General features: G+C 46.9%; 1 protein-coding gene across 3 annotated transcripts in view; it reads right to left on the bottom strand.

Annotated features, from left to right (window-relative positions):
* Window positions 1-4,603: 4,603 nt before the first annotated feature.
* The window catches only part of LOC142575556 (ribosome assembly protein METTL17, mitochondrial-like), a 51,455-nt gene continuing 29,252 nt past the window's right edge, over window positions 4,604-26,806 (bottom strand). For 2 of the 3 annotated variants that reach the window (XM_075684996.1, XM_075684997.1), the window contains 6 exons: window positions 24,007-24,075; window positions 22,227-22,271; window positions 17,871-17,963; window positions 16,795-16,858; window positions 14,666-14,789; window positions 4,604-4,777 (listed from right to left, as the gene is read on the bottom strand). In XM_075684996.1, coding sequence (XP_075541111.1) covers window positions 4,633-4,777; window positions 14,666-14,789; window positions 16,795-16,858; window positions 17,871-17,963; window positions 22,227-22,271; window positions 24,007-24,075 — 540 coding nt within the window. In that variant the 3' untranslated portion in view covers window positions 4,604-4,632. Of the gene's footprint in view, window positions 4,778-14,665; window positions 14,815-16,794; window positions 16,859-17,870; window positions 17,964-22,226; window positions 22,272-24,006; window positions 24,076-26,806 lie in introns of all 3 variants that reach the window. The other variant, XR_012826670.1, reaches the window with a different exon arrangement.

Below are 26,806 nucleotides of genomic sequence, written 5' to 3'. Positions count from 1 at the left end.
TAGATAAAGTTCTAGCGTTAAACGTTGCCAGGTTCATATTCCAATGGCGGCCTGTCCGGAGCCAGTGATTCTTAGCACCCTGTGCTGCGTCGCAGGTCTGACCGCCACCGTGGTCAGTTGATTCGCAGCTGCTGGGGACTGAGGGCCGGGGTTTGATTGTTGTGTTCATAGGAGGTTACATATATATATATATATATATATATAGAGAGAGAGAGAGAGAGAGAGAGAGAGAGAGTGTTTCAGCGACCGCTTTCAAAATTTTTTGCCAATTAACAATAATTCGCTAATGACCATTTTAGCTAATTTTATTATGACTCGTACAGCAATCTACGAATTCTGGCAGTGGACTTTGCTGCACTTTAGTGTTCCATTAAAGGCCCCTAAACAACCTTTGACATTATTTTTAAACATTTCAAACAAACGCAAGCATCGCGTAAAGAAACAGGAAGTGACCGGTGTTTTTCAGTTTTCTTGTATTAAATGCCTGTAACCGCTATTACTGCGCCATTTCAGTATGTTCTCTTTTAGGATATGTACTTGTCGTAGACTAGCACACACCAGTTACTGTGCAACTAATTTTCTAGTTCAGGATGGTTTAGGGGCCTTTTAATAAACGGGGATGGTATGGTTAGTAGGTCACACTGGTTTTACCATTTTCTTGTGCAATCTACTATGTTAGTCAGAAATATTGCGTGCATAGTGGGGGATCTCCTTTAGTTTAACACTTCACATCTATTTCGACGCAGAACTTTTATTATAATGCGTAATTATCTACCAAATTTTAGACAAAGTATTAGATTTATCCTTTCTGACAAATTATTATGAGGCCGACAACTTAAATTGGCAGGCACATTCTACATGACACAGTATTCAAACGAAAGCTTTTAAAAATTTGGTTCGTACAGGCATCATTGCAGAGAAAAAAAATTTTTTTTTTTCGCCAATATGACTTAAAATGCTTCATAGTTACACTTTCAGATTGTTGGCAACACAATGCACTATAGCTGTAAATGTTTCACTATACAATCTGGCGAGTACATTTTTCAGAAAAGGTACATCAAAGAGATACAAAACGAAAAAATTGCATTTTGCGAAAAAAAAAAAACACGTCCACCGGTTACCACAAGAGTTAGAAAGTTCTCACAGAATGGTATTTTTTACTATTCATTTCCATCACCCCAAAGCTTTTCATAAGTACGACTTTCTTTCTTGGCCACGAATTTCTCCCGGTGGCACAGCAGGACTCCCGCTCTGGAAGACGTCTCCTCAGCAAAACAGGCGGGATATCTCGCGGAATGCGCGTCGCTCGATGCCAAGTGAACACAGAACAGCAGTCTGTGGTACATTTCGGTCATTATATTTTACACATGCGGATTCGGCATAGTGGGAAACAACGTGAGAAATTTGCCACACGACGTTGTCTCCATAATAGATCACGACACAGTTGTATTGAAGGCAGAATATTCTTTTTACCATCCATTAATAATTACGTGCTAGTGCACGTTCCCATGGGCTTAACAAATTTTTTCCATCCATCTATCCATCCATTAATAATCATGTTCCAATTCCAATGTTTACTGCTTTTTATTACATTTTTTCTGGGTAAACGATTATGTCCATTGTATACCGGTCTGTATTATTAGTGTTGCCGTTGACTGCACATTTTCTTTACGGGTAATGTCCTACGTCCACCGGGCGCGTCACTCGTCATCGGAGCAGCGAAACACCTCCCCCCCCCCCCACGTTCCTCCATCGACGACCCGCAGACCAGCAGGCTGAAGCCGAGGCAGTCGTCCGTTTCCTGGTGTGGCCACACGGAAGACATAACTGTTACGTATAGTGAAGTCCTCACGCATTACCGTAAGGTCAGATTTAAATACCCACCTCCCGACATGTCGCTCGATAAGCACCAGTCGACAACATGACGATCATTGCGGACACGCACATTCCCCACATCCTCGCTGTACAGTCGCATCTATCACACGCCACAATGTAAAGCGCGCGGGGTGGCTCGCGTCGCCCTCGACCACATAATTTGGGCTTGTCCCACAGCAACACACATCATTAAAGACAACACCAACTCTACTTTTAAGATAATCGCCACGCCCGAGCAGTGGGAGCGCAGCGATGCTCAGCGCACGTCCTGAGGACCGATTCCGGACAGTCCGGCTGGCCGACGCCGCCGCAAAGGCTCAAGGTCTGGCCGCCGCCAGAGGAAGGAGGCTCCGGTGGGACTAGTCGGCCGGCCCCCCTGCCTCCCTCGACCCCAGCAAGTACATTTAATAAAGCTTCCTCTCTCTCTTTAAGGTATGCGAATAAAGAAATAAGTGGGAAAATATGTTTTAAATTTCGGCAAGCTTCAACAAAGGAGTCACGCGGAATCAATACACTAAGGCCGCCAACTCGCTATAATAGTTTGGAGTGACAGCTAACGCTTCATAATGTGAGAATATTTTGCACATGGAGTCTCATTATTCAGCAAAACGTGCAAATATAAAGATCAACACAGCTAAAGGGACATGAAAACACTAATAGCGTTTTTTTTTCCAGAAAATACAGCAGACTTGTTAATACGATTTTCGGTTAATTCGATATCGGCAGGCGTCTATGCATTTTTATGGGTCGAACTTTCGTAATTTGGTCCTAAAATTGGCTTTGACCAGATAATTCGAACTTGACCAGTAAGTGCGCGCACGCCCGAACCTTACGGTGAACCCGACAGTGACCCCTTTAGTGACAGCGTCTGTCTCGGTGGAGCTTAGGGAACAGTGACTGCACTGAACACACGTCATCTCTCGTCGAAAACGCCTATTTTCGACCCACCCTAGGTAGGCTTTCAAGCAACCGGAGATCACAATGTCTCCTGGCGGTATTTTTTCAATTCTAATGCAGGCCTTCTGTTTGTTTTTTAAAGAAAATTGGGCCAGAAATCACCTGCGCGGCGCAATTGGACACATGCCAACATCGCCTTCGCAGAGTTTGTACGCTTTACCGCATAACACAGCTTTATCGCTGCGAAGCTGACTTTAGAAAACTTTGTGGCGAAGCTGACTTTAGAAAACCGGTCGCCATTGCGCAATCTTTCTCGTTAAAATATCCGGTGCGCGTTAGACTCCTACTTTGCTTAGGAGCTTTAATATCATTTCTACATTAGTTTTTTTTTACTCTGGACACATAAGAAGTTTGATTCGGGGGCGTGTTAGAATCAGGCAAACACTGCCCTATGAATCAGTGGTGTGGTGGCGTTTTTTCTGCATCCTGTTTAATTCGACAGACTGGATAATTCGATCAACTTTAATGAAAAATCCATGCGCTGCCTTGCCACTTCTGCGTGAATATGTTTCCTTGTGTAGTTTAGCCCCAAATGTATTAAACTGCCTTTCTACAATACAAAAGAAGGCGAATCTTATCGTGGGAAGAGGCTTAGTAAGCCACAAAACACGCAAGTGGGAAACACGGTTGGCAATGCCGCCTTGAAGTCCCTGCACTAGATTGTGCTGTGACGTGGCAGATTTTGACGGTGTCTGCTACCATTTAATTGTTTATCAGTCAGCTTGAATTACATCAAATTATAGAAGAGAAGTTTTGAGAACATTTACTGGGTCACTACGCTCTAAATATTAAAAAAATTATATACTTTCAGGTCCATGGCATCACACTGACATACCGGCGCAGAGGATTTAGCACAAAATTCGGAAATAGAAAATCACCTACTTTTCTAAATATAAACCAACTGCCACTAAATCAATGAACGTAGAATTTTAAAGGTATACTTTATTAGTGTAAACTGAGTTAGCATTGCTCTTTAGTGTCCCTTCAGATGTGGCCTTTTCCTACTGAATGAATATGTGATGGCAAAATAATATTTTACCTCGCTTGGCTGAGTGGCCCTTATAAGTTCCTCATAATGTGGGCAAAGGGTAGTTATGCAAAGGGTCGCATATTGAAGGGCACGAGAGAGGGAGGGGAGCTGGGAGTGACCAGCCTGTCGCTTTTTCTCGGCACTTTCACCCCCTCATGTTAGCTCTATAGTATACTCTGGTGACAACCTAAGCATTCAGCACAAGCTATACCCACAAAACTGTACTACGTCTGCTCTCTGTGCCTCTGCACCCCACTTAAACAGATTTGACTCTGCCATAGTGTCACGACAATGAGCGAATGTAATCATCTGGTGCCTCTGTGCAAATTCTCTTTTAAGTTTGACAGCGATGTGAATTAAAAATATTTCAAGAAATTTGTGTTTACCATGTTGTGCCCTTAGCTCCGCCAGCATTTATTACATAGCTCCCATCTTTCATAGACCTGCGAGTTTCCCCAAAAATACTAGAAGGCAAATATTCTCCACCCGCAGAGCAGGTTTGTAGGAACGCCGCTGTCCTTCCTCTGAACACCACCCCTTTCTGTAAGTTCATAGTAAAATATCGCTGAGGTGAAGAGCTAAGAAAGTGACATGGATGATGTCAGAAGAAAAACGGAAGAAATGCAGGCAGATCTGGTATGGTCTATGAGGCTATGACTCCTGCCTGACCATTGATGCCAAGCAATACGCGTCACGAGCTCCATCAAAGGAGATTGTGTAACAAGCCCAGACCTGCCGGTCTTATCGATAACAGTGCAACATCCTATTGTTTATTTGCTATCAACATCATCGAGTGTGTCATCCACATCTTCGTCACAGGCACCACACAGCGATGTTCCTGCTTCGTCGGGCAGCAGTATGTCCAGGGGCAGCTGGTCTCCCCACTCACTGCTGCGTGCCAAGCGGTACACGTGCCTGGAGAGTCACGAGGGAGCAAATGTCACTTGCTATGCCAGACAGCATGAAATTACAGGATACTGATTCGGTGTCTGTTACAATAACTACGAACTACCGGTTGCAAAAGTTCCTAGGCCAAAGTGTAGGCAACTGGACTGGTCTTGGAGCAGTGTTCAAAAGGTCACTGATCTTTTCCTTTTCATAATTCCTTTTTTTTGTGATCTGGCCTGTAGAAGCCTGCGCCTCTCTGTATTGGTAGTGCAGCCCACTGCCACTGACTAGCACAGCCGCATGCCCAGTGTAACCGTGAGCACTCCAGCACCTGAACTTCTTTGCAACAGATAGGGCCCATGTAACAAATCACCACAGAAAACTAATTGCCTACCATTTACTCAAATTGAAAAACACCATGTGTATTACTTTTCTTCATGCTTTTGATGACAATTGTCAAGAGCCCTCTAAATGTTACATTCCATTATGTATGCCACGTCCTCATCAACGCAATGCAAGTCATTATTTCATGAATAGCAGCCTAACATGGTGCTTCACATTATAACTAGCTAAGCAAGCTCCAAATACAAAGGGGAACTTTAAAAAGAAATTTCTTCTTTCAGCTTTGCCATTCAACACCCCACACGCTCAGCCGCCAAGCAGAAAAGCGATGCGAAAAGCTAGTACCGTCAATGTGAAGGATGCCTCAACCTGTAAATAGCGAGAGTGCCAACTCCGATCACTGAAGTGATGCGGATGCGATAACACAAATAGCAAAAAAATGTAGGTTTATCTAGAGGGTTGTAGGTACAGTTCCTCCATCCACCACAGTGTTACAGTATCTCGTGTCAACGCAATCACTGAAGCAGACAACCATGTTCCTGTTAGAAGAACATCAGTGAGTGAGCTAAGGACGACAGGAGAGAAGAGAACAGATCAGCGTCCATCATCTGTAGTGCTGTATACAAAATGAACACAAGGAAAACCAACTCTAACCGACCACCACCTCGCTTATCACAGCTAGCTGAAGTCAAATGGGGTCTAACTGAAGAGGTTGGAAGTCGTACACCTCCAGCTATGCCATTTCACTTCCAAAAGGGGTAAAAAATAAAATAAAAAAAATGAACAAAACAACTGAATAATAAAGAAAACTGAGAATAATTATTTGATGATGATTGCCAATGTAAGCAAGAAGCCCAAACAAAAACGAGCGGATGAACAAGTGAGAGAACAACAGAAAGAGAAAGCTAGGAAGCGAGAGAACATTCCCCATATTAAGTCTGGCCACTGACCAACCACAAAAATGGCTGAGGAAAACATACAAGAGGAAAAATACTGTCAGCAATGGCTGAAGGGTGAAACATTGACAGCGATAGCAAGGTTTAACGTCGTGCTTGAACTCCCTGGACGGTGTTCCAATTAGTGAACTCTCGTTCAAGACAACTTCGGTTAGACGAATTCTCGCATATAACAAACATGGGAAAGTTTGTTTAGTTCTCCATACACTCAATGCGAAAGAAATTCGCTTAAGACGAACCATCTCAGACAAGCCTTTCGGCTAAGACAAACATTCAGAGTGACCGTCACCGCTACTGATCCTGGAGGCTAGGGTGCCTCAATGTGCCACGCCCGGGAGCGTGCGCGTCCAGGCATCCCACTGGACGTCTGCAGCCCACATCGACCATGGACAGAGGTGAAAACAAGAGGTGGAAATAAAAGGAGACAGCGTCGTTTCACTTTGAGAATGCAAGCGCATATATTGACGCCATAGAGCATATGAAGTTATCGGCCCTCGTTGCCGATGCTCGTTGCCTGTCCACATCGTAGGTCATATTCAAAACAGGGCTGGCGCAGTCGCACCATATGTAGCAGCCGCCAGAGTAGAACGTCCCTTTGTAAACATTCGCCTCCTAACTTGATTAACAAACATGTTGTGAGCGCGCACAGGCAAACATGAACAGATCACACTCGATGTCCACGAACACTCACTGTCAGAATGCTGGTGTGAGGAAAAGCGGCAGTAGCAGCGACCGAAGTGACCTTCGGGCGATGGCTCATAGCGTTGCGTACACTGGGTAGCAAACTCAAAGCTACCAGCTATCGCCCAACCTAGACTGTGCCTCGAAAGCATATCAAGTTCAAGTAAAAGCCCGCACAACCAAAGTACAACACCCACCTCCCTCCATCGCGCGATGGAAGACGCATGCTCTTTTCCCACCGCCCCAGTTTCTTCCTTTGTGCAAGCAACATTGGGCCACCATCATAAGGTCACTGTCGCACGCTTCCACTCGCACGCACAGCGTATGGCACGTGAGGACAATGTTATCACAACACAAACCCAGTACGTCTGTATCACAAACGAAACTTGTAGCAACTGCCAGAGGAGGTCAAGACAGTGCATTTCCACTTGCCTTCGTCCTCTGTAATTCTTTGGCTATTTCCTTGTTTCCCAGTTCGCTGAACGTCACTTAGACTGTCCTCAAAGTTCATTGCTTTGCCACACACTCAGCATGCTCCTTTTTACTTTCACTAGCTCGGAGCCTGCACCGATGACCTATGAGGCGGCAGATGCCTGCTTAAACTCCCTAGTGAACTTTTTCCAGCAGCACGAAGGCACAGAAGGACATTTAAGGTCAATGGGTAAGATGACATTGTTTGTGGCCGCTCACTGACTTGCAACGAAGTGCCAAACATCCATCACGGACTGGATGAAACCAAGCATGAGTACCATTTAAAAACAGTTTTCTATTAAAGCTTTCACTTCCGTAGAAGAGCTGAGCTCATACATGCTGTTTATACTGCCCCCACAGAAGACGAAATGGGCTCGTCCACGCTGGAACAAGCACTTGTTCATTGCCGGAGTCAAGCTACCCTGATGAATTTTGTTTAGTTCTTTTTGGCTTCTACAGATGGCATAGTAAAAAAATTAAAAACACATTCAAAGCATTGATGCTGGCAATTGGGATTTAAAAATGGTGTCCTCTGTGTGTGTGCATACCAGCAACGGCTCCGCTCAGGAACAAAAAAAGAATGTTTCGTTGCGGAAGATTTGTCGAACTCAAAAAGTGGAGAAGTTTGATTTTCCTCTAACAGTGGCAGCGACGATACTGAGCAGCATATCTTCTCCGAGTCATCGGATTCGGAGAATGCCAGCGTTTTAACATGTTGGCAGTGGACAAGGTTTGTCTTCATGGCCGCGCATGGCATAAAGGTACGTGTGACAGAGGACGGAAACCATGCACCGTACTCTGAATTGTTTCTAACGAATGAACTAACAGATTTAATTCTCTGTGAAACCAACCACTACATGTACCTGGTGAGAGTATTGTGGAGTAGCACTCCGCACTATTCCGTGCTTTGAAATGTACCGCACCAAGTCAACAATTTACAGATCTGACATACGTTGCCATAAGCATGAGCCCCGCTTGTCACAGTAGCGTTTTTTTTAATTTCGAAGGAGACATTTTTTGCAACAAGGCCTACATAAATTCGGAGACTCTGCTGTGTAGTGCAGTGAAGCCAATCCTCCCTGCATACTTTCAAAAAAAATATTTTGCATGTATCTTACAAATAAAGTGCTTCTAAGGATGTCTTTTGGTTGTTTCAAAATGTACAGAGTTATGTAGGCAAATAAAGAATTGGTATCTTTATATTATTTTTGGACAGAAAGCTCGGTAGGGAAATGGTTAAGTTCAGCTAAATAAATGCTTTTTGTGTCATTCCTCCCCTCCCCTTAAGTCTACTTCATTTACCGTATTTAAGGAAGATATTTGGACAGACAGACAGACAGACAGACAGACAGACAGACAGAAAAACTATTCGTAGCAAAGTGAGTTTGGACTCCTCTGGGTCCCTGGACCACCGCACGGTCCCACACTACGTCGAGACGTTCATGTCACTTTTGTTCATGACATCAGCAGCCCGAGCCACCACAGTAAGCTGCGATGTCGGGTCCATAGACAAGATCAGGAGCTCCCAGTCCTCCCAACTTGAGATGGCAGGCTGTCCCTGTAGGGGAGGATCAGCAGGGCAGCCAAAAGGGATGTGGAAGAGTGTGGCATGAGGGTCGCAGCATAGGGAGCATGTAGGGGAGACGCCACAGTAGTGGGATAGCAGCTGAGGGGATCGGAGAGAGTGGGTTTGGAGGCGTCTCCAGAGGATCTGCTGGGAGTGGGTCAGGGAGGGGTGGAGAGGAGGGTAAGTCCAACGGTCCAAACGGGGCACTTGTGTGAGCTCCGCAAAGCTGTGCACCCGCTTCCTCAAGAAACCTGTATCGAGGATGTCCTGAGCTCGGCAAATTAAATCTCGGGCCAATTTATCGGCACCTCGTTTCCAGGGTTCCTAGAGTGAGCTGGCACCTACCGGAGCTCTACCCTGCGTGGTAAATTCTGGGTGGGGGTGTTTAACAAGTTCCAGGCAGGAGTGTGAATCCTGCCTCTGGAAAAGTTGGACAAAGCAGTCTTTGAATCGCTAAAGATGTATTCAGCATGCGAAGGGAAAGGGGTAAGGCGATGGCGGTTTCCTCTGCTTCCTCAGGTGCAGAGCCCGAGGAGAGCCAGTAAGGGGTCAGAGCAGGGTTGGGTTGTAAGCAACTGCAACAGCTTCATGTGTTGTACATGCGGCGTCTACCCAAATGGCTTTCTCGACTTGTCCGCACTGCTTGTGGAGGGCATTTGCTCAAGCTAAGCGGCGAGAGATGTGAAACTGGGGATGGACGTTTCGAGGAAGGGGTTTCACTACAAGAGGTGTGTGAATGTGTCGAAGAATGGGTATAAGGGTTGACTGAATGCAAAGGAAGGCGAGGATATGGCGGCCAGTGGCGCTCGCGGCAAGTCTTAAATACTGCGTCTGAAGGTGCGCCTCAACTAGTTCAGGAAGCGTGTTATGCATGCCTAGTGCAAGGAGTTTGGCTGTGCTAGTACTGCGGGGTAGGTTTAGGGCTGCCTTAGTTGCAAGGCAGATCATGGCGTTCATGCGCTCGGTTTCCGTGTGGTTCAGCTTGAGATATGCAGTGGCGTACAGAATGCAGCTAAGCATAAAAGCATGTATAACTTTCATGTTGTCTGCTTCTTTTAAACCCCTGTGCAGGGAAGATATGCGACGCAGAAGCTGCAACACTGATTGCGTAGAGGCCTTGAGTGTTTTAAGGGTATGGTCATTGCGTCCAGAATCCTGCAGGTAGAGGCCAAGGATGCACAGGGCGGGAGTGATGGGGATAGGGGATCCTTGTAAAGTAATTTGGATGGGTGAGTTAGCGGCAGATTTTGGTCTAATTAGCAGGAGCGCAGACTTAGAGGGGGAACACTCAAGTCCGATAGATGATACGCGAGCGGAGATGGTGTCGGCTGCTAATTGTAGTTTCCTCTATTTCCCCGTCAGAGCCATGAGTGGTTCGTGTGGTAATATCATCAGCATACAGAGTATGTTTGAGGTGTGGGATGAGATTGAGCTTCTGGGCTAAGGGGATGAGAGCAACGTTAAATAGAAGGGGGGAGAGGACCGCGCCTTGAGGGGTTCCAAACTCGCCGAGTCTATAAGGGGGTTCGCTGAGCTGATCAATGTGCAAGGAGGCAGTGCGTCCAGAGAGGAAGGCGCAAACGTAGTTGTAGGTTTTAGGGCCTACCTGTAGTGCTTGCAGTTCCCGTAAGATGGCAGCATGTCAAATTCTGTGAAATGCCTTAATAAGGTCAACCGCCAGGATAGCTTTAGTAAGATGGAGGATGGTATCATTAAGCACATCGAGTGTACTTTAGGTAGGGCATCCTGGCAGATAGATGCGCACGAAAGCCCACCATGCCGTGGGGGAAAAGGTGATTTTCTTCCATGTAAGTTGTCAGTTGGGCAAGGATTATGTGCTCAAAGGCCTTGCTGAGACAGGATGTAATAGAAATGGGGTGGATGTTCTCGAAGGTGATGGGCTTGTAGGGTTTTGGGATAAATATGATTTTTCCATGCTTACAGGAGGCAGGGAGGGTACCTGCCTCCCAGCACTCGTTAAAGTAATAGCTGAGATATGGAGACATCATCAAGATTTAGGATGGCAGCATTCCTAATTTGATCTTCCTCAAGTGTGGTATTGTGCAATTTCAATAGGGCTGCGCAAAATTCAGATTCTGTAATAGGAGCATCAAGCTGTGGTTGGGGTGATCCCGTGTGCTCGGGATGTTTGCAAGGAGGACCTGAGGTGGTATAGGTGCATTTCACCTGCACGAAGAAGGTGTCGGCGTCGTGCCGATGGTTATGAGTGAGGCAGCGAATGCTAAGTCGTGTTTGAGTTTTAGATTGTGTGGGATCGAGCATGCGGCATAACAGGTGCCAAGCGCGGGTTGTGGAGAGCTTGCCTCGGAGGCCGTCACCATCCTGGGCCCAGTTAGCTTGGCAAAGAGTGGCACTATGGTGTTCTATTTGGGATTGAAGCTGGGTGAGTATGAGTTTTAGTTTCCTGTTGTGCTTTTAAGTTCTCCCCATTCGGGTTATGTTGGCTTGAGCTTTAAGAAGGTGGGCGAGCGTACTGTTGATAACGGGGGTGTCTGGCGTAGTAGTGAGCGTTTGGGTATCTTGGCGAATGTCTTTCTGACACTGAGTAGTCCAGGTGTCTAGGTCGAAGGGAGCCTGTGCTGGCTGCGCTTGCCTAAATTTACGGAGCTGGTCCCAATTAGTTTGCCTAGTGGTAAATTTGCGCTGAGGTCGCCGATAGTTTACTGCTATGCGAATTAGGTGGTGGTTGCTGCCTAGCGTGGCTTGCGTTCTTTCCCACTGCAGGTGAGCCAAGTTTCTACCAAGCGTGAGGTCTGGGCTAGTTTCGGCAGTTACACTGTTAAAAACCCATGTATGTAGGCTAAAATCATTAAAGATGGTCAGGTGATGCAATAGCATTTCAGTGTATAAAACTGTGCCTCTGTCCCAGTCATAGCCCCAGTCCATGTGAGCGCAGTTAAAGTCGCCGGCAACCAGTAGGGGGTTTGATCCAGCCATTTGGGTTACGGATTTGAGGAGTGGAGGGAGTAGGTGAATAGGTTGTTGTGGGAGAATATAGCAATTGAGAATGAACAGGAGAGGTTGTGCAGGGGTGGGGGGTAACATTTCGATGAAGGTGTGAGCAATAGGGGAGGTAATGTCGGGCTCCGCGTAATGCAAGGTGTTACAGACGTATGTAACCACCGGAGAAAGATCAGTGGAGTCAGAGGGGATAACAGCAAATCCTGGCAGTTGCCTGCAAACACTGTCATCCTGGATAGCGATAATGTCTGGTGGGAACAAACAATTGACGATAATCTGCTGCAGAGGGTCGCGCTTTCGCAGAAAGCTCCTGCAATTCCATTGAATAATTTGTAAGGAATTATGGTGCCTCGGAGGAGCCATGTTGAAGGGTGGCGGGACGAATGACGAGTGTAGAAGGTGGGACTGCATGGGGAGAGGCCATTGACAGTCCAGGAATAAAGTTAGCTAAATGCTCCTCAACCATGGCCATGATGCTAGATATGACCCTATCCATTATACCGGTAATGGTAGCTTCAATCATAGTCTGGCACTGTGCAGTGACCTGCGCAGTAATGCGTTCTGTGAAGTTGGTTTCTAGGTTTTGGGCGAGGTCCTGAAATTTGGCACCTAGGTCTACAGGTTGGGCTGGGCTCTCATCAGGCCTCCTGTTTTTCTGAGGAGGTTGGTCAGGCGGGGTGGATGAAAAGGATGAGGATGGTGGTATGGGGGCAGAGCAGGGGTGGAGGTAGAGAGGGCTGCCTTAAGCCGCCTTACCTCATCCCGCAGAGCCTTCATGTCTGAGTCCTGGGAGGTCAAGATGTTCATCTCGGCCGCCTTGGAAGCCCATGTAGAGGTAGACGGGAGGGTCGTGCTAAGCGGGGGAAACTCCTTCTTGTTAGGGGTGCACTTTGTCTTCTGGGGCGGTGGGATGCATAGTTTGGTGGTGGCATTTCTTGCCTTACACGAGCCGGTGCTCGTGAGGCGCTGCCCCCCACAGAGAATGCAGATCGGGATGCAGGAGGGAAGATCTTGTGGCTCATGCTTGTCCCCGCAACGCGGGCAGAGACCACTCTTGGGGTGGGGGCACACGTCGTATCTGTGGCCCACTCGACGACAGTTTGTGCATGCATTTGGACTTCCCTTGTACGTCATGCATCTATACACATACACTACACTCATGTAGCGTATGGTGTGAGGGACTGGGCCATGCGCAAATGTGATCAATATGGAAAGGGTCCCCATTCTGCGGGCTGCGATGATATGAGCTTCCGGGTTGCGAGTCTGAAGGTCCTGTAGCATCTCTTCCGGTGCTTCCGCCCAGTAGGCTTGCGAGATGACTCCATGCGCAGCAGTGGGCGGTGGCGCTATGTAGGCAGCGACGGGGTAACTGGTCTCTTGAAGGACCACTTCCTGGAGTTGGACGAGGTGAAGGGCCATTGACTCGTGAGGTGGATCCAGAGGTGAAACTCCCCTAGGTCCCGGGCAGCGGCGGTGACTTTCAGAGCTTGCATGAGTGGCTGCGCCGTGGCTCCGTTCAAGGCAAGGCCTCCTCTTGGTCAGAAAACTACCCTTATAGTGCTGGGAGGGAGTGAAGCAAGTTACTTACTTCGCAGTGCGATTGCGTGCGTCACACACAGCTGTTGTTGTTGAGCGCGGTATGTCGGCTTGAAGGCCGCGGGGGCAGCGTTGGCCGGAGCACCGATGGCAGTCGCGGTAGACTTAGCTCGAAGAGGGGCTGCATGAGGAGGCACAACCAGTGTTTCCGGGCTTGGTTTGCGTCCCTTGTACGTGCGGAGTATCGTGGTCCACTCACTGGGTCTGAACGTTGTCGGGTCGAGGTCTTCACCCTGCGATGGCACCTCCGTGGCTGTTGGGGGAGGGTGCGCTACCAGTGATAGGCCTAGCCTCTAGTGAGGCAAGACCCAATGCGGCGGCTGGCCAGGAGTAGACTTTCCTACATCGATGCGGTCCAAAAAAGGTTCGGATATAGTTTTAGCGGTCAGCAGCGGTGCAAACGGAGGGGATTCGTTCGTATTTCTTGGTGACTGGCACAGACAGCGCACGGCGGCTCGGGAGGCCCGGGCAGGAGGCGATGGGCAAAGCTCACGCCGGACTATTCCGGAGTACATGCCGACGACACGTAGGCTCTCTTCGGGTAGATTTCGGGGTCTGGAGCACGCTGACGGCACGTCCATTCACTTCGGGTGGCCGTGGTGTCCTCATATATTTGGATGCACGTGGTCTTGTTGGCAGTTATTCTTCTGATAAGATGAACAAATTTTCATAGTCTATTCGAGTTTGTCTTAAAGGGAGTCTACTGACATGTTGGTAGAACGCAGCATGCAAGGCAACTAGTGTTTGGCAGAAGTAACAGCATCCTGGCAGCTACTAGCTTGCAATGATGGGGCAATTAGGAACACCATCAGTGGCATTGCAGGCATCGCACCTCAATGACGCACTAAAAACCATCACCGTTAGTCAGCACCAGGTAAAGCTTTAAATAATCTTAGCTTCATATTTACTCCGTTCTGCGCAGACCAGTGCATGCACACAGCAGCTCAGCACACTGCTACAGTGTTCATAGTGTGCATGGAGCCAGCGTCCCATGCCAGCAGTGGAAAACAGAACGCTGGCCTCACTTCATCACTAATCTAATTGAGCAGTATGCGTGTGTATGGTGCATTGACTTTGCTTCATCGCTTTTGTCGCCACACCTGTGCGGTCAATCGCGGGACAGTACGCCGACAGCAAAAGACGTGAATGTGCCTTGAGCCACCATATAATTACTATGCAATAAAAGAAAAATATGAGAAGCATCAACAACCAAATCAAGTTACAATATTTTCACCACCCTCATCAACAGCCAACGACTCACGACAAAATTAACCCGTTATCTGCCCCTTAAATACAGACAGAAGAGCATATCAAACCTACCTGCCGTGCTTTTTCCGAGTGAACACAAACTCCCTCAACTGTGCATCCTTGCAGCAAACCCGACAGACTGCATGCCGGCTACGACGCAGCACTGGCCGGATCACGCGAGCCCACTCTCTCGCCTCTGCAAGAAGGTGCCAAGGGGAATTCTGTTCTTGTATTGAGAGCAGCGTTGGCACATAATTTCCGCATTGTAAACACTATACCATGCGCTTCTGGGCATTAAAAAGAAATACGCAACCTTTGTCTGAAAGTGCAGCTTCACAGCAGAGCACTGCAAGGTGCCACAAAGTTGCATATGGAGGCAAAGTTTACATGAAGCCCCGAATTCGTACATATTCTTTTTCCTCCATCTACAAATAGTGTCATACAAAAGGGCACGCGCCATACTATGATAATAAATGAATACACACAATTCTGTTCCTGCTGACTTTCTACAGATCCTAAAGATAAGCAATGTGCAAGGGTGCACACAATATTCAAAAACATTTGCTTTTTCAAAAGAATTGTGATTGCTGTGTGACGTCTATATCTTTTTCTGTTATTTCACAGTTCAAGTAATTTACCTAAGTAAAGCTAACTGTCGCTGCAGAGGAATTCTCAGAACTTGATGCTGTCAAGTATGGTTTGATCAACACAAACAAAGGCCACCAGAAACATACATTAGTACAGTAACATCTCGACAAAACAAATTTCTCGGTATATTGAAGAACATTTGGGGTCACCAGAAATTTGCACAATCCGTAAGAGGGCCACAATCACAGCACCAAATAGTCTTGTTTATTTACAGTTACAGTAAAATCTCGGTATAATGAACTTCTGTGAACCACAGTAAATTGTTTGTTATTCTGAAAGACTGTTATAGTGAAAGCCCCAAAATTAACCATTGTGCCCATCAACGCATCAGTTCATAAGTTGTCACCATATGAGCTATCTACGAAAACGTTGCTGTTGGCTCTCGACACCCACTGCTGCTACTTTCCATAGATTCTGAACCCAGCACCACCAAAGCTCCGTATAATAAAAGTAACGTGCAAAACAGACACTGACGCTGACACCGAGAAAACTACCGACAGAAAGGTAGCTCCATGGCTACAAAGTGCAATGTTTCATGCTTTTTGTTTGTTCTTCACATTTTTACCGTGGCCACTCCAACTGCCCTGCTTGAGGCAGACACCTGAACTACATCAAAGTGCGAAGTGTGACTGTGTGGCATCCCCGCAAGTACAGAGGTTACATTTTACCGTGGCCGTAGCTAGTACAGCGGCAGAAAGAAGTGCTAAAGAAAGAGGTGTGCGTTGAAATAAGGGTGAAAGAAGTAGACGCGCCTACGCTGCTAGGCGACACTTTTCTGGGCGGAGCATGCACTCGCAACACCTTATGTGTCATCGCCTATGCTTGCCCGCGTGCTTTTTATTATTGGGCGCCGGTCAGGTTTCCGAACCCATGCTCCACGACGCCCGCTCTCTGCGCCTTGTCATTTGCTAGCCTACTGTTTCGGCTGCCGTGAAGGATACACGGAAATCTAAGAATCCCCAGATTTCGGAATATTAATTCATAGCACTGTGGTGTTGTTAACATTACAGGGAAACTGAATAACATTTATTAACCTGAATAGTTCGGTAATCTGAAGTTTGTAGTACTGAAATATTTTTACATTGAAACTATAAGAATTCAGCAGGGGATTTCAGAAAAGTTTGTTAATCTGAAAAGTTTGTTAATGTGGTGTTTGTATAACAAGGTCTTGCTGTATCACTTTCAGTCGAATGAATCCTTGACAGCTTTCTGGACCTTCATTCTCTCAGTGTTGTACAGTTGACACTTATGGAAAGGTTCAAACTTCACGCTCATTCCTTCATGTACATGGCCATCACGCTCCGCACACCGCAGCGAACGCTTCTCATGTGCACAGGTCTCGTGGCAGCTACGTAATTTGTGTCTTCCCTATGGTTTCGCGAAGCATTTGCGTTCCCAAAAAAGAATTCGTCGTAACTCATGCATGTTGGCAGGGACAGTTTTAAAAAGTAGGAGCACCCCGATCATAACAATGATCATATCATTGAGATTTGACTGTATATAAACGAACTTGGCACAATTTGCAAAATATATAAAATAAAAAGAGGACTCACTGGCAATTTCTCCGGGTCTCTGCAGCACCACGTAAGAATACCTGGAAGCAGCTGGGTGCTTTTTCTAAAGGTGTGAAGACAAGAACAGACAAAGAACCAGATCACTGAGCTAAACCACAAGCAAGAACTTTTTTACAAACAAAGAAGGGGTGTCGATGCCACATATCACAAGCTTTAAGCATTGCATGAAAGGATACAGGTTGTTTCAGCCAGCAAAAAATTGTGAACAGGCTACAAGCTTCCGGAAAAAGAGGTCTTTCCCATGGTCTGTCCCTAACCCTCCTTTGTGCAACACATGCTGAATAGAAGGGTCACAAATGGATTAGCAGCACACAATGGTAAGCCCTCTTCTTTATTTGTCCTTGCCCTTGGATGACTGTAGGGACCTGTATTTCTATGTAGCACTGCATGATCATCATCATCAGCAGCCTATTCTTTATGTCCACTGCAGGACGAAGGCTTCTCCCAGCAATCCCAAATTATACTTGTCTTGTGCTAGTTGACTACAACTTGCGCATGCAAATTTCCTAGTTTCATCACTCCACCTAACTTTGTGCCATTCTCAACTGCACTTCCTTTCCCTTGGCACCTATTCTGTAACTTCAATGATCCACCAGTTATCGACACTATGCATCACATGACCTGCCCAGCTCCTGCCCGTCTCCACGGAGACGGAAAGAGCGCTCTTTCCGTCTCCGTCGCCTTTTCCTGTGGTTGTCTTTTCTGAATGCGCAACTTTGTTCTTCAAAACTTTAACGTTACAGTCCAAAACTGAACTCTGGTTGCGCTGTTGTCATCTGGAGGGCTGAAGTTCAAAGTTGCAGTCTCCAAAATATAAAGAAGGCCACATTTGCAAGTCCAGTCTGGTGCTGTTTCCACAAGGCTAAGCTTTCACAAGGTCTTCAGCCTATGTGGTATCCTCTCATGAAGTAAACACCAATACAAGGGCGGAGGCAATGCCTCAGGGATGAGCAATGCCTCTGGATATCATGTGTATAAGATTAAAGGATCTTACATTTCACTGAGTGATGGTCTCGAAGGTAGCAACTGCTGGAAATGATCAATATGTGACAAACCTGTGTAAGGAAAGGTTCCTCGTAGCGTGCTTCAAAAGTGCAGGGAATGCCAAGTGCCTGCGTCTCCCTTGGGCAGTCAAGGTCATGAGGACACTGAACATCCCATGGACAAAAGAAACAGAGTAAGCATTACACAGAAGACATACAGAGATAGATATACAAACACACAGTTAGATACTAGAGGTAGGCAGAGAGACAGGCATATATAGATATAAAGATGGACAAGTACAAAGACACACGTACAGAAGACAGCTAGATAGTAGATGGATGGAAGAATGCACCTTGTGGTGCATACTAGCATAAGTACTAAATACAGAGCAGTGTCGACTTCCAGCTCAACAGGCCAAACCAGTTCCTTCATGACCACTGATGACATGAACTAAGCGTGGCTCCAATAAAAAAAAGAAACTGCTATCTCTCCCTGTCCCACTTTACATGACTACTCTATGTCAACGCAGGCTTTTCCTCGTGAAGTTCCAATGAAGACATCTATGGTGATACCGGTGCAAAAATTTCGCTGAATACAGTCAAACCTCGATCATACGTTCTCGGGAAAAAAAACACGAGAAAAAAAAACATACTAACCGGGAAAATGTGCAATCGAAAGTAACTACAGTGGAACACCGGTTATACGCCCCCTGGTTTTGCGATGACCTGGGTTTTACCATGGATAAGCGGAGTCCCGGCGAAGTCCCCATGAAAGCAATGCATTAATAACCCTGGTTATCCGATGCAATTTTACGCCTGACCCACGTTATACGACCACCATCGCAAAGCGCGAGATGAAACGACGGACGAAAGAAAAATGCCGCGGATCTCTTTCCTCGTTCCATCTCTCCACATGCAGAGTGCTTGACACCGCTCGACCGGTTCGCTCCGGCACAGCTTTCTTCCCTGCCTCGTCTCATCGTTCGTTTCTCTCTCCCACACCAGCTCACTGTGCTGAAATAGCGCCTTTTCTTCTCCGCAATCACTTTCTCCCTCTCTTCTGGATGGCGTTGCCTCTCGTCGTGTTGGGAAAGCGTTTCTCTCCTCCCCACCAGCAGCCGCCCAGATGCCCACTGTGCTGAAATAGCGCCTTTTCTTCTCCACAACCCCTTCCTCCCACTCTTCTCGGCGGTGTCGCCTCTTGTGGCGTTGGGGAAGCGTTTCTCTCCTTCCAGTTTCCAAGCAGACTATCGCCGACAAAGTAGCGTGGGGAGGCCGAGGTTTATCGCACGTGTTCTTCGTCGTAATCCTAGCAACCAGCGTTCAGCGGAGGTTCCGAGTTGTGTGGAGCAACACGACGCATGATGTTCCCAAAAGTGGACAGTTCTGTCGCTCGGCGATGAGCTGCATATTATCGAGAAAGCCGAAAAGCGGCACGGAGCCACGAAAGCCAGCATTGCCTGGGACCTTGAGATACCCGAATCTTCGCTTAAGACGATCCTGGCAAACAAAGCAGTGATATTGAAGAATGCCAACATGTTCAGGCTCAAGCGGAAAGCACCAAAAGGACAGCATGAGAAGTTAGAAAAAGTTCTCGTCAAGTGGCTGCATCAAGCACGGAGCTCTGCGATCAACATTGACGGCGCGATTCGAAAAGAAAAGGCAGACCTTGTGGCATTGCGTCTGGGCATCGATGACTTTCAGGCATCGAACGGGTGGCCGCTTTAAAAATCGAAACAGGATTGTCTACAGCGGCTCCTCCGGAGAAAGCACTTCTATGGACATTTCGATGGTGAACGAATGGATGGAGTCGCTGCCGGAGATGATTGCTGCATACAAGCCCTGCGACGTTTTCCACGCTGATGAGAGCGGAATTTTTACCATATGCAGCCCGAGCAAACCCTTGCGTTTAAAGGTGAAATCTGTCATGGTGGCAAGCGTAGTAAAGCGCGTGTGACAGCACTATTCTGTGCTAACAAGGACGGTTCCGAGAGGCTGCCCGTGCTCATTGTTGGAAAGCTTGCAAAGCCACGGTGCTTTAAGAATTTGAAGACGCTGTCATGCAGCTACAACTTCAACAAAAAGGCGTGGGTGACATCTTCGCTCTTCAGCAATTTTTTGCAGCAGCTGGATAACAAAATGGGGGCTAAGGCAAGGAAAATACTGCTTTTTGTGAACAATGCACTATGCCAACCACCCGACACGTCCAGCCTGAGGAACATAAAGATTGTTATTTTTTTTTTCATCTAACTGCCCAAGCCAGCTGCAGCCGCTCGATGCTGGCATCATTAAGTGTGTCGAGCAAGGGTACCCGAAGCGGTTAGTGCAGCATTGGCTGGCGGCTATGGAGTGCAGTGAGTCAGAAAAAAAAGATAATTGTGCGCGATGCCATGCATTTTATTGCCAGTTCGTGGAACGCAGTGTCATGAAGCACAATCGCTAACTCGTTCAAGCACTGTGGCTTTAAGCGAGAGACTGCCTCCTCTGCTGGGGACGCAACAACCTCGATGCCACTCAAGGCCGATGCAGGCTTCACCGCCGCCGATTTTGAGGGTTTAAACCTCACCACGACCTTCACCGAGTACGTGGAGGCCGACGACAACGTTGCGATCTGCGGCAAGGTGTCGCTGGCTGACGCCATCGAGGAGGCTTTGCCTAGTGCCGACACCACTGCGACATCAGACGAGGACAACGACAACGCCACAGATGCCGTGCCTGTGCCTACCACGTTCGCTAAGGTGCTACGGCACATAGACAGCATCCGAAACTTTGTCACTTCACGCGACGCTGCAGAGGACCTCGTCTTTGAAAATGCCCAACTCGAGCGAAAGCTCTTGGTTCATGGATCAAACAAGGTCCAAAAGAAACTTACCGACTTTTTTTAAAGTTCGTGCCGGCTGGTGGGAATTGTTGCAGTGGACAGTGGAGTGCCGTAAAAGTTCGTTTGAATAAAGCATGATAGGTACCTGAAATGTAGCATTAATTCTTATCGCATTAAATTTTTTGGTAATTTGGATTTCCAAGCCCTGCAGAGTAATAGGTTACATTGAAGTTTCTCGTAAATCCGTCATGCGAAATAAGTAGTATTTTTATAGGCATAAATTATGTTTGCATTTTAAGACGCCTGCATTTTACGACGCTTCTTCGCAGTCCTGAGAAAGTCAGTCATATAATCGGGGTTCCACTGTAAACTATTTGACACTCAACTGTACCAACTCTTCGTAATGTAAAGTGTTGTGCATTCATTGTGGCACAAGGCACAAGCCGCTGACACACATCAAGCAAGTAGGGCTACAGCAGCCCATGACCCTTTTTTTGTTTTCCTATTGTATGATGCTATAAGATGCCAACGGGAAACTGAAATGAGATCGAGCTGGGTGGGCAACACCGGATGCCACTGGAGCAAAATGGAATGCTCCCAACATGCTGCATACAGCAGGGAACGGAGATGCATTTGGTTTATCACTTCCTACTAAAAGCGTGCAGCACACTTCCAAGATCACAACGCCCTACACCCTGCAAAACAGATAGATGAAGGTGCTTACAGTAATAGGTTCGGCGGCGATAACAATGAATGCGCATGCGACGACCAGGGAGGAGATTTGCTGGTACGCGAATAAAAAACTGAGTGCACGCCAGCATTTTCATGGGAGACAGGTAGGTGAATATTGTGGAGAAATGGATGTGGTGGGCCGCTACATTTCTCAACCACTTGCACCTCACGCCTTTTCTTGTTTACATGGGATCTGGCGGCCAGAAAACATATCATATGATCGCAATCTGCAGCAGGAAAGAGTGGCGCATTTGAGTTATTGCCTATTAAAAGTGTGCAGTATGCTTCCAATGGCACCACGCACTGTGAAATAGATAGGCTACGATGCTTATCACGATATGGTTCCCGGCAATAGCTGTGACTGTTCATACAACAATTTGGGAGGTGATTTGCTGGTGCCAGATAAAGAAAGTGAATGTGTGTCCATGTTATCACACGAGAAGTGTAGCTGCAGCAGGTGGCTACTGTTCTTGATCGCATGCGCCTCACGCATTTTCTTGTTTACTCTGGATCTAGCAGCATGAAAACGTAGCATGCAACTACAGTTTGGCAATGTACTCAACGTTGGTGTGGAAAGATTGTGTTTTCCGGGAACATATGAACCAGTAAAATATAAGCATAACTCTACTGGGTCATTATTTATGCTCGAGCACGAACAATGGCACCAGGAAATTGTACGTAACAAGATCTTATTAATGACATTCTACAGTATTACCCCGAAATTAAACAGCTGCTAGTTCTGAACTGTGATAGTTCTCTTCGCAGTCTTCTTACTGGTACAGTTGTTACAGCTCCTCACTGATGTCTAGTGAGACTCAGAAAATGAAAAACATGTACAAAGGCCAAAGCGAACTTTCCAACTGCCTGTTACTTACAGGAGCCAGGACTTGAGCAGGTTCTTGACCGCCATCCTTGCTGATCTGAAGAAAACAACAGGCCAAGTGTTAGCATGTACACTTAAAAGAACTCATTAAAAGGAGCCCCAAGAACTATTCTGAACCCAATAAACAAACTACTTCAGCACAGACAGATGACTATGCCTTGAGCATCCCAACCAAATATCACGCCTTCGCACACAGCAGCATATGCATGAACACACTGAAAAGGTGGCCTGCTTCTTCTTGCTGCCGTCTGAAATTACCCCCTTCCCCTAACACAAATCTTTCGGGGCCACCTAACTGACTGTACACAAGCCAAAATCGATAAAATTGGACTTCCTTCGATTAAATGCAGTTTTCAAAATGGATACAGCCGGGTTTTTATGGAATGCATAATGCGACGTGTGCACGTGTGGCTAAATCAATTCTGCAGCTGTTTTGAATCCAAGAGGTGCGGTGCTCAATCCAGATCAGTGCAACCTTTCTGTCACAAAAATGGCCATTGTGAGCGCCTCTCTTTTTATGTGATTATCTGGAACATCCCTCACCAGTACCATGCCTCCAACCCCACCCACTGATGCACTGCATGCAAAAATGCCCAATGCACGAAAAATAAAATGTGAGTTCACTTCTCTCGCCTTTCACACATAACACCTAATACAGTAAAACCTCGTTAAACTGTACCCGCTTAAACAGAAGTCTTGTTTTAAAAGTAGTAAAGTCAAATCCCCGACTCAGCGGCCATTGAACATAATGTGTTTTGTATCTGCATAAACCGTACCAGCTTAATGCTTATGTATCGGCCAACACGTAATGTTTCAACTTTTCGTCGCGCAATCACGGCGGTGTGCCTTCTCCGTCGGGCAGACCGGCGGAACAACAAGCTTCAGAGATCGGAACAACGGCCTCCAAGCGCCCTGTGTGTTCGCGCATGAAGCCACATCAACATCAACATCATTTCTGCAGCGTGCCAGAGAGCATTGTGGCATTGCACATGCGAGGACTCGGGACATGCCGAAGCTTGGACTCTGGATGCTCAGCATAGAAGAAAAATTAGACATTGTTCGTGCTATCGAACATGACACGAAGACGTCTGCGCTGGCACGCGACAGGGATCTGCTGTTGACTACGGCGTGTGGCATTTGGAATGCAAAGAAGTTGCTCGGCAGCACTGCTGCGAGTGCGAAGGGATGTCGGCTACGAGGTTCGACTTTTCGCCATCGTTGCCTCTGTTGTTGCCGAAGTGTCGGCTAGTGACAGTGACAAGGACAACACAGAAAGCTACAGCACGAGCGATACAGGCTTGACAGTGGCAGAAGCTACGCGTTACGTCAGCCTCATGAATGCAATCGTGGTGACGAGAACAGCACCCTGCAGTGAAAAAGGCGCCCCGCGAATTCTGCAGTGCTACCGCGCGCGTGCATCAAGAATTCGTAACGCCGACAAGGAATCTGCCATGCCAGTGTTTGCCGAGAAGAGGGGGCTTGCTGAAAAGCTGGCTCTTAGCATCAGTAAGTTTGAAGCCGCTGTTGTTGCTGCTAGGCCGCTGCGGCATCAAACGAAAATAACACTTTTATCGCGCAAAGTTAATAAATACTGCATGTTTTTTTTCCCCTTTCATCACTCTCTCTCTGAGTTACGTTGTTGACAGGTAAGTGATTGATCTCATGCTATTTCGGTTAAATAGCACTACCGTTTAGCACATACTTTTCCGAGCTCCAGCCAACTACGGTTTAATGAGGTTTCACTCTAATAGCAAGGCAATAGGAAGACTAACCATCAGTATGAAGTCACGTGCTTCAGCAACGGCCTTATGTCCAGCTTGTGTCCCATTTTCAACAAGAACCTGTCATAAGAAAGAGAGGGCATAATGGCTATCTTGAAGATTCACACAAGTACAGCAGCCATGCATCTCGCATAAGCTGAAAACATTTGTGTGCCTGGAAATCATGTATTTCGACCACTTCAGGTTTACAAATAGAAGTACAGACTAACACTGCAAGAAATACTAATTTGCTATTCAGGAGCAGAAACTGTCCCTACTTACAAAAAAAGACCACAAAAGTTTTCTACACAGTGTGACCCAATCATCAGATGTTGACTAATGCTAATGGTGTGTTCATGCTCATGTAGTTACTGTATATACAAAACTCTAACATGAACCAAAAAGAATGTGAAAATCGCCTGCAAGCAGGCACAAACTTGTGTTTGTGGTGTTAGCAATGTCAGAACCAGTGCCATCTCCACTGTCATTACAAGACGATTACAGTGTGTACAGGCAGACAATGGTGACACGCTGCTTACATTATGAAAGCTCATTCGAAAAAGAAGCTATTTTACATGGTAGCAGTGAAAGAAGTGCATCATATGTTTTTGGTGTACTATTTTTTTTTTCATTTGGTCTCTCTCGTAAATATTACCTGTAAGACTTCGCCTCTACAAATGCGTTAACCACTGCCGAATCGATCAACTTTGGCACCGGGTGACTTGCATGAGGTAGGAGCCGAGATTGGCGACATCTCGGCATCTACTTCAGAGGTGGTGACATGCAATACTGTAGCATGCAAGCATGAGAGTGTGTGCTTTGCAAGGAACCAGTTGTTCTTTAGCAAGTGGTGCTGTTGTCCACTGTGAGATCCCGCTGCTGTCATTAGCACAAATAAATTCAGAGCTGGAGGAATGGATGATCTCTGCTGATAATTTTCTTTTTAAATACCCTACCTACATTCTAGTTTTTAATGTAAATTTGACCACCTGATGTTCTTTGGTGTGCCCCTAAAAATCTAAGTACAAGAGCATTTTTGCATTCAGCAACCATCAGAATGCGGCCACTGTGACAGGGAATTGAACCTCCGTTCGCATTCTAATGTTGTTTGCTTGTGGTGTGCCAAAAGTTTTCAATGGGAAGCTATTTGTTCCATGTCAATATGTCGGAGTATAATCCTTGTTCCACAAGTAATTGCTACTTAAATTGCTGCTAGCGGAGACAAAAATAGATAGAAAGCTTGGTAGTGGCGTGATAATTCCACTTATAGTTGAAGAGACTGAAAAACTTTTTAGCATTACATTCGAGAGACGTCATCCAAAATTTTTCAAATCTGTATTCTTTGATGTACAGTGCTGAAATCTTGTACATACAGTCAAACCTCGATATATCGAACACGGATATATCGAATTATTGCGTATATCGAACACTTTCTATATCACGTGGAAAATCGCACGCATTTTTAATTTTTTATTTCGAACGGGGCCGGATGTAAAATAGATATATCGAACTCCGCCACCCCAGACCAAGTGCGCTCTGTTGACAGGAGGCGAGCTTTCCCGCAACACTCTCGAAGATAGCGGCGGCGCGATGGGCGTTCCAGACTGCTGCGTACGACAGCTCCCACATCGGTTGCGCCGAGGGCGCCATTGAACGTAGCGGCGTACACACGCGGCGGCTTGGAACCAGCCACAGCCGGTCTTGAGGGGAGCGCGCGCTCTAGAGACGGCCGTGAACCAGCCCAGCCGCCTCAATCACGCGCGCCCGCGCCCCCGCCGTGCGCGCGTGATCGAGGCGGCCGTGGAGCCAGTTGGAGCGCTTTGTCGGTGCTGAGCCACACAGCATGTGCATTGAGGACTTCGTTGGCGGTGACGACAGCACCGGAACAGTGGCAGAGTTAACAGACGTGAGATCGCGGCAGAAGTGACTGCTGAGCGGCCAAACGAAGGCGCTGCCGAGGCTGATCCAGCAAGCGCTGATGTTGCCCAGCTCCCGACTGCAACTGAGGCTGTAGCTGCTTTGGCCGTTGTACGCCGCTACTGCGGCGCAATAGAAGGCACTGGACCGTCTCTTGTGGACCATTTGGATTATGTTGAGGACGCCGTGGTCAAGCACGCGGTTTCCAATATGAAGCAGGCTACGCTGCTTCAGTACTTTCAGCGAACAAAATAAATACTTTTTTTCAAGCTTCATGTGAGTATCTATTGCGCCACGATTGTTTCATTGATGGATTTGTGCAAGTTTTTGACGCGTTATCTACGTGATTTTATATATCGAATTCTGGCTATATCGAACTATTTTGCGATCACCGCGCTGTACGATATATCGAGGTTCGACTGTATATGTAATGTTGTGTGCTCATTTCGAATATACCGTATTTACCCGATTGTAAGTCGACCCTTTTTTTTTAATTTGAAAGTCTGAAGTTGGGGGGTCGACTTACAATCGAAACCAAAACATGGCGCCGCCAATAAAAGCGATACCATAGAGTTTCTCACTATAACACCTAGAGGGTAATCTGGCGCCACCGTCTATGGGAGTTTCTTAAGGGGGCACCGTGCCGTCATGGGAATGACGGTATATGTGGCTGCAAGGCTCGTGTTGGCTGGTGTTGTAAGGGGCTTCGTCTAAAACGTGGATATGGCTACGCAAATAACGCGTTTTCAAAGTAAAATCTTCATAAAATGTTTCCATTCACGCATATTACATCTTTACTCACCCACAGCGCATGACCAATCGAAGATAGCAAGAACAGACGACCAACTGTTTCAAAGCGAGCGCAAACCTTGTCATCTGTCCTCCAACTTTAGCG

This window comes from Dermacentor variabilis, chromosome 3 (genome assembly GCF_050947875.1).
Source record: "Dermacentor variabilis isolate Ectoservices chromosome 3, ASM5094787v1, whole genome shotgun sequence".
Taxonomy (NCBI): Eukaryota; Metazoa; Arthropoda; class Arachnida; order Ixodida; family Ixodidae; genus Dermacentor; species Dermacentor variabilis.
This window is presented reverse-complemented; position numbering and strand designations above follow the sequence as displayed.